This window comes from Gavialis gangeticus, unplaced genomic scaffold (genome assembly GCF_001723915.1).
Source record: "Gavialis gangeticus isolate Ggan-Ray unplaced genomic scaffold, GavGan_comp1, whole genome shotgun sequence".
NCBI lineage: Eukaryota > Metazoa > Chordata > Crocodylia > Gavialidae > Gavialis > Gavialis gangeticus.
The window spans coordinates 9,558,988-9,567,095 of NW_017728993.1; the positions used below are offsets into that span (position 1 = coordinate 9,558,988).

The 8,108-nt window shown below is 45.2% G+C and overlaps 1 protein-coding gene across 1 annotated transcript in view; it reads right to left on the reverse strand.

Annotated features, from left to right (window-relative positions):
- The window catches only part of PATJ (PATJ, crumbs cell polarity complex component), a 288,426-nt gene that overhangs the window by 271,138 nt on the left and 9,180 nt on the right, over positions 1–8,108 (reverse strand). Inside the window, exons 2-4 of the mRNA XM_019501199.1 lie at positions 4,087–4,142; positions 3,837–4,003; positions 1,063–1,245 (exon numbers count right to left, since the gene is read on the reverse strand). Coding sequence (XP_019356744.1) covers positions 1,063–1,245; positions 3,837–4,003; positions 4,087–4,108 — 372 coding nt within the window. The 5' untranslated portion in view covers positions 4,109–4,142. The remainder of the gene's footprint in view (positions 1–1,062; positions 1,246–3,836; positions 4,004–4,086; positions 4,143–8,108) is intronic.

Here is an 8,108-nt window from a genome sequence, read left to right on the forward strand (position 1 = left end):
ATACACTGCATACCATATTTATTCACATCCAAGATGAGATTGCTTCCCCATTCAACATGAGGGGGGAAAAAGCCTTCTCCTGGATTCAGGTATCAGCCTGGGGCAGGCAGTGGCTATGGTTCTACCTTCACCCCTGACCCAGGACCAGGACTAGAGCCAGAGCCATACCTGCTGCCTACCATGGGTCGAGACTGAAACTGCTATCACCACTGCCACTGCTCCTTGGTCAGGGCCAGAGCCAGAGCTGGAAGGGGAAGGGGAAGGGGCTGACAGGTTGTTAGGGGTTGGCAGGCACTGGGGGAAGAGGAAGACAGGTGGCAGGCGCCAGGGAGGCAAAATGGCAAAGGAGCAAGGTGCAGGTCAGGCTACCTGCCCCCTTCCACTTCCCTCCCCACTACCTCTTCCTCATCACTGCTTTCCCTGTGCCCTGCCTCACTGCAATGGAGAGAGGGACAAATTTTAAATGACTCTCCAATAGAGGGTCCAATAGAAAAAATGTGAGCTCTCCATCCTTGGAAGTTTAAGAGAAGGTTTGACAGATATTTGGCTGGGATGATTTAGTCAGGGATGATCCTGCCTTGAGCAGGCGGCCAATGAGGACCCTGTGAGGTTCCTTCCAATCTTATTTTCCCAGGGCTCTACACTGTTCGTAATATTTATAGGAAAGGTATAAACAGAAATTTCCCAGCTTCTTCTATAAAGTTGGTAAATGTCTTTGTTCATAATGTTTTCGATCAAAAAAATTTTTTTTTCATCAGAACAAATGTTTGCAGGAAGTGACAATGACATTTCAACTACCAATAAAGAACTGGGGTTTTAAGAAACCAAAACGTATTCTTTTCTATTGTGGAATGTCTGATGGAAAAAACTGAGGGGTACATAAAACTCCATTTTTTCAAAATCTTCTGCAGAGAAGATTTTGATCAGTCCCAGCTCTCCTGAGACTGTTCTCCCAGATATACTATAGAAACTTAGATTTGTAAACCTACTGTAATACTATATACACACAACCGTTTGACACTAATGAAAAAGCAAGTTTAGTCCATTGGCCATGAGCTTTACCTTTGCCATCTGCTGGATGATTGCATTAAATTCATTAACTTCTAAATCTGGAACTAGAAGAGGTAATCTAGGTATCGCTGATTTTGACAAGTTTCCATTAGCAACTGATTTATCGGCAAACACTAGTACCCCCTTCCTAGTAAAGTCAAAGTCTACTGAACGGTCTGAAGGCATGTAATTGAGCTGTTGAAATAAACAGAAAGATTTTGTCAAATGCCTTCTTCAAAACAGTAATAACAACATAAAAAACATTTCCAGATATAAGATTTAGTACAAAGACATCCATGTAAATGGGTTAGCATTTTAAATCAGAACATTAGAATTTGGAATGTGTATCAGCATTGCCTCAACTTCACTGTTGCATAAAAGGATAAATAGCACACACATATATTTAGAGTTCACATCATTTTCCTTAAAAGAGAGAGAGACAGAAAGAGAGACACCGGGGGGTGGAGGGAAGGAAAAAAAGAACAGCAGAGAATTCAGCATCATTTGGGAAAAAAAGAGTGGGGGGAGGGGGGACAGCATGGTAGCAAGAGCAGTCCCTTTAGTTTTTTAAGAATTTCTATTTTTAATACAATCCAACCACATTTCAGATGTTTTTAAAATGCAAAAGCATTTTCCTCTTCAAACTTTTCTGCCTATTTTCATCCCACTTACTCCTCCTCTTGGTTTCACCCCTCTTTCTTGTCTTTTCCTACTCTCCCATTTTCACCTTCCAGTCCAGAAGCTAACATACATGGAAGGAGCAGGTGTTAGGTTTCAGACTCTTGGTCAAATCATCTACTTCCATTAAAAATGTAGGCATCCAAGTCCTATTTTGAGACTGACTCTGGCACTTAGGAGCCAAAGGTTAAATCTACCCTTGGAAAGTTTTGCCCATGTAAGTATATTACTCTGGCAAAACTGCACTTTTGTGATGGCACTCATTCAAACCTCCGTAAGAGTCCTGTTGCTGTAAATGCAAGGACACAAGAAGCACAGCTATGGCAGTCACAAATCTTGCCTCATCCTACCCCTAAGATAGCTAGGTTTGCAAAAGTCCCTGGTATAGAGCAATTGAAAATCCATGATGTATGCCCTTACATCACCCAGGTACTTCTGAAATTTTTACCACATTTCATGAGTCTTCCTTTATGCAATAAGTTTAAACAAAGCATATTACCATTCAAGCACACGCAAAGCAGAATAAGCCACAGATTGTTTGAGCCGTCTCCAGTGCACAGTCCATGCTTAGCACCTGGGTGCATCTGGTCCTCAAGCCACAAACTGCACGTGCTATCATTGCTACAGGTTGGATTTCAGTTTATAGCAAAGCCAGTTGACTTAAAAATGCTGAAAACTTCAGCTGGGAATTATGAATATTGATGAGCTAAGCTGGAAGAAGAATCCTCACCTAAACAGGAGTGCTCAAGAAGTGCACTTTGAAAGGAATCTTAAGAAAATCAATTCATCAAATACTAGTTTGGAACATCCCAGAAATAATTTCAGTATGCACTTACCAGAAACAATGTTCTTACATTTATGGCATTTACATACAGTTTTTCTACTTCAGCGATGCCTATAGAATTTTTTGTTTTGAAGGCAGAATTAAAAATGACAGTGTGCCTACAGAGATCACTGCTGCTCAGAGCATACAAAATGAGTCCCTAAGTCTTCTGGCCTGGTTCAACTATTTGCATGACAAATTGGCAGTAAAAGTGAATGTGACACAGGCCCTCATCACCCTAGGGCCTCAATACCATTGGTATGTCCACACTGCAGTCAAAGAATTACCTGCAAGATGGTACAGACACTGCTCACACTGGCAGCAGCCTAGCCATAGCAAAAGAGAACTTAATGACGGCTAATTGACTCTAATGAAAAATAAAATAAATTAGCCTATTTTGTGCTCCATGCTTCTGCCTCTGAACTTTTACCAATACCTGAGATAGCTTGGTTATTTCTACACCAGCAGCCAGCAATCTTTTTGTGGTGTCAGGCCAATGACCTGGCTCAGGACTGAGGTGTGCCAGTACCAGGACTCAGCTGCTGCTGTCGCCACCACCTCTCTCTTCTGTCCATCGACTGCTTTCCCTCTCCTAATAGCAGCTCCTGCCAGGCTTCCCTACTCCCTCCCTCTTTGCCTCAGGCTGCCAGCCTGGGGCCAGTGTCTAGCCATGCCCTGCCACTTGATCAGTGAGTGGGGGAAAAGCCTGGCAGGGGCTGCTTCCCCTCTCCTCCTCCAGGCAAAACCCTAGCTAGGGACCATGCAGGCCAGAGTGGGGGTTTAAACCCCTCCCCAGTCATACTCAGCAGCCTGCTGGGGCCAGGCCATGCCCCCTATCTCAGCTTGAGCAGGGAGGAAAAGCCTGGAGGTCTTCTCTCCCAGCTTCCCGCCAGCCTTCCATCCACTGCCAGAGGGAAGGGAAGGCTGCTCTAGCACCCCAAATCCTAGCCTGAGCCACTGAAGGCATGTGGCTGGATTTCCAGAATCAAACATGAATGTCTGTTCACTTGCTTCTACGTTCAAGCTACACAGTTTAGATTAATCTGAAAACGACCGAGCTAATTCAGGCTCAGGCTTTTTGAATGTCTGTACTTAGCCCTAGAATCCATGGGCTGGATCCAGTGGCTCACACATTGTTAGCTCCTGCTGTACCTTTTACAGCAGTCACTAACCCAAAGACCAGTTTATAAATGGTATATGCGGTGACACATGCCTACGTATCACTTTTTAAATACTTAGGTAAATATGCTCGACATCATAACCAAATCAGTCATTTGAAGCTTACCTGTTCCTTCAGTTGCTTGATGGACTGCTGAAGAGTCAGTATCTGGTTAAAGAGGGGGCTCCTGAGTGTGTTATGCAAAATAGTCAATTTTTCACTCTGTGAAGTGTCTCCTTTTTCACGTAGTTTCATTTGTAGACGATCCAGGATCTGCAGCACCTGCTGCTTGTCTGATGCCCACCAAATAAGACAGGTTAGAAATTTGTTTTTGTCTTTCACCACTTAACAGAATAATTATTCTTGAAATACCTACCTGCTGCAGGATTTTCAGGCATGTTGAAATCGTACGCGTGGAATCAGACAGAAAACCTAGAGGAAGTTTAAAACAAAAATATAATAAAGCAAGAAATCCAGTGCCAACTAAGTTACATCTTTTGACAAATTGCTAATAAAGGGACAGTTAAGAAAAAGCATACTCTCTCACTTTCATTTTAATTCACTGTGGTTAAAGCAGAACTTAAACTGTTTTAAGCATTTTTTCCCCATTTTGTTTAAGTCGTGCCTTTGACATGACTTTCATTACAGTCATTTCACTGTTATCTCTTATGGTCAGGCTGTTTTCCCTTATATCAGGGGTTGTCAACCAGGGGTACTTGAGAAGGCCCTAGGACAGGGGTGGCCAGCCGTTGGCTCTTCAGAAGTTAATATGCATCTCCTTGAATCTTTGCACAAGCACACAGTGACCAGCTTCCATATGGACACATGGGCTGTCACTGCCCCACACTCGGCTACATGCCATGCCCCCCCCACTCTGCGTTTGGCTGCATGATCCCCACCCCCGCTGCATCTGGCCACCAGGGGTACACTGCTCCGTGTCTGGCCGCCGGGGGTACACTGACCCAAAAAGGTTGAAAACCCCTGCCCTATATTGTTTCTATAGCTCTTCCACACACCAGGAGAAGGGAGAAGCACGCCTTCAAACATGAAATAGAATTATTATGAAGAACATAAAAGTTGGCAGGGGAGGCTGAGGGTGTGAAAAAATGGCAAACAAGCAAGTTAACAAAGGGTGGGACTTACAGGAGAACAGATGATGTTTCCCTACCTGCTCTTACCTCCCAAGAAGCAAGAGCTGAAACAGGGCTAATTTGCCCCAGTTTTGCTCTCATTCATGCAGAGTAAGAGCAGGCAGAAGAACAGTTACTGTGGAGCAGCTGATGGGCAGTAACTCCTCACTCCACCTCCTAACTTGCTAAGTTTTGTCCAAACAACACACACAGCAGCTGTGTTAACCCAAAATGTAGTCCACTAAAAACACAGTTTGGTTTAATGGCCCATCAAATGTATAAAACTGTTGAAATTCCACCGCCATTACTGAAAAGCTACTATTCCCCGTGGATTCTGGACAAGCTTGCTGTCTCCTCATAGTGGCAGCTCAGCCCTACGATCTGATTGTGCCAGTTACAGCTATGCCAGATTATGCTGCTGAAGTCGGTGGTGCCTCATCCACAAGAGAAACGCTAGAGAATCAAGATCTAAAATTGGTCTAGCTCAGGGCTTTGCCCCGGTGGCCTGCAGACCAGCTGCAGCCTTGCAACTCATGCTACCTAACTGCAGGCGCGGCTCCCTTCCGCCTCCTCCCCAAATTGTGCTGCTGCTGCCACTATCTCTGGGCTCTCCCTCCCTCCTCCAGCCCCTGGTCAGGTCCCCCACACAAGGGGACAGGGGCGGATCCAGGGGAGGTGCAGTGGTCCATTCCTACTCCATCCAAACTTTAAAAGCAACTGCTTGGGAGAAGCAGTGGCTTTTCTATTCAAGGAGCAGTGAGGGAGTCAATGGATTTCAGGACTCATTATAATCTACCTGATTACTCATTGTAATCTGCCTGATTGCTGCTAATCTCTCTTCACTTCACAGAAGTTAACAACCTTGTCTCCTTTTTAATGGTCTTGATGCTTCACTATTCAAGTTACCCTTCTGCAGTGCGGCTGTTCCCCATCCCTGGTGATGTCGTCTTCTGTTTCATAGCCCTGCAGACTTTTAATAGCTCCAGCTAGAAACCTTAATTCAGGTGTGGTAATATTAACTCAGGCACAGAAATGACTAACACTGAAGTACTGGAAACACTATCAAGGCACTCAAGAAAACTAGATTTTTTATTTATGACCCTGAATAAGAGACGTACATTTTAGCCATCATGAATTAAACCATAACTTTTGACTATGCCTAATTTGTGTTTTATAAAATGTAATAGATAACCTAAGACACGAGTGTACCTTCCAATAAAATTATATTTGTTTTTGCTTTGATCTTAAACTGAATAATGGAGCATGAGGCCCCCAGCATATTAGTAGGGATGTACTGAAATTGTGATTTTGTGATTTTTTTTGGAAAATGCAAAATCAGGCATTTTCTGTGAAAAATAAGAGAAATCCTTGAAAAAAAAGGAGCCCTGCAAAAAAGTGGGGAAAAGTGGAGCTCTGTGTAAAAATAATTTTTTTTTTCTTTTTTCCCGCCCTGGGCAGCAGCCCCTGCCCCTGGCTGCTCTCATGCAGCCTCTCAGTCCTGCAGCCTGGGCAGACGGGGACAGGTCCAGCCCTTTTTTTTCTCTTTTTTCTCTGAAGCCTGGCCCAGCTGGGCTTCTCCCAGCATGTGGGTGCTGCAGAGGGTAGGAGCCAGGGCCACAGGGAACAGAGCCAGAGCGGGGTGCGGGGTGACAGCACGGCCTGGCTGGGGCAGGGGGGCAGTGACAACCTGTCCCTCCCACATGGGGTCAGGGAGGGGTGGGGAGAGAAAGGCTGGGCCAGGAGAAGCAGAGCTGGGTCAGGGCAGGGGGCCAGCGGTAACCCTTCTCCGCACTCACGTGGGGCCAGAGATAGCTTATCTTCCCCCTGTGCAGACCAAGGCTGGGCAGGGACCAGGGCCAAGCCAAGCCAGGAGGGAGTGGAGCAGTGACAACCCATGTGTCTGCTGGCCACCCCAGCCGATCAGAGGGCGTGTATAGGGGAGGGGAGGTGGCTGCAATCTGGAGCCCAATGAGCCTGCAAAATTTGGCCCCAGACTCCACAATTTGAGTACATCCCTACACATTAGTCAAGCTTCTAGTTTCTCTTTAACCGAAGAAAAATATTTGTTGTGTTAGGTGTGATGATGCACCAAGTCATGTGCACCCCCTTTTCAAATGTCTACATCCACCCATGCAGGGGGGTCCTGTGGCCTGAGGACTATGCATCCCCAGGCACTCAGAAGGTGGACGTCTCTGGTCTAGTTAATAAGACAATGGCCTGGGAACCAGAAGAGCCAAGTTCTATTCTCTGTCATGCCACAAACCTACTATACAAACATCTACCTCTATCCCCATGCCATACTTTGCATTACCTAACCTAGTTAGACCACCTCCTATAGAAGAGGCCGTTTTTTACCATATTTATGTACAATGCCTAGTGCAATGTGGCCCTACTTATTGCCGAGGCTTCTAGATGGTAGTATAACAAAAAAATTAAGTCCAAGTAGTGTCTCATTATAAGATCAAGCCCTTATTTGCATATTATTACTTTGGATTTATACAGGCTTGTCTTGTTTAGACCAATATATAAGTAATAAATAAGATCTAGTCATGTGCTGCAGCTTCCTGTGAACAAAAACAACTTTTTACTACTGTAACTTATGTTGGGTAATTATGTCAGATATAATTACATAATTTTGAAATAAACGTCAATATCAAAGATAAAACCCTCTTCTCCTATAGATGATAACTAGAACCAGGTCAAACATGCATAATGAAACCTGGAAGGTAAAAGGCCACTGATTATAGAAGAAGAGAGCAGTCGGCTGAGGACGCTGGAGGGAGCACACGGTGCCCCCGGTATCCCCCGACCCTTGAGGCAGTGGCGGCAGCAGCAGCAGCGATTGGCAGCTAAGAGACAGCTGCGGCAATGGGGGAAGGGAGCGAGTGGGGCCAGAGCTGGCGATTGGGCAGGGGACTCTTTCCCCGCCTGACCCTATTTAGCCACACCAGGCAGGAGCCGCGCGAACAGGGAGCGCAAACAGGCCTCCGAGGAGGGACCCCGCCTACCAGAAATAACACTATTTTATACTTTGTTAGTACATCAGCGTTAGTTCGTGATTAGCTTGTGCTTGTAAAAATACCCAATCATCTATTAACTAAATCACTATTCTATCCAATCAAGCGGCACCGTGAGCATGAACACCAAAGTTTAACTCTCATGACTACATGCCCCATATATTTTTGCCCAGATGTATCTTATCTTATAAAAACAATCCTTGTACCACCTTCAAGGTTTCTCTGTTGACGAGACTCCTCTGTTGACTGGA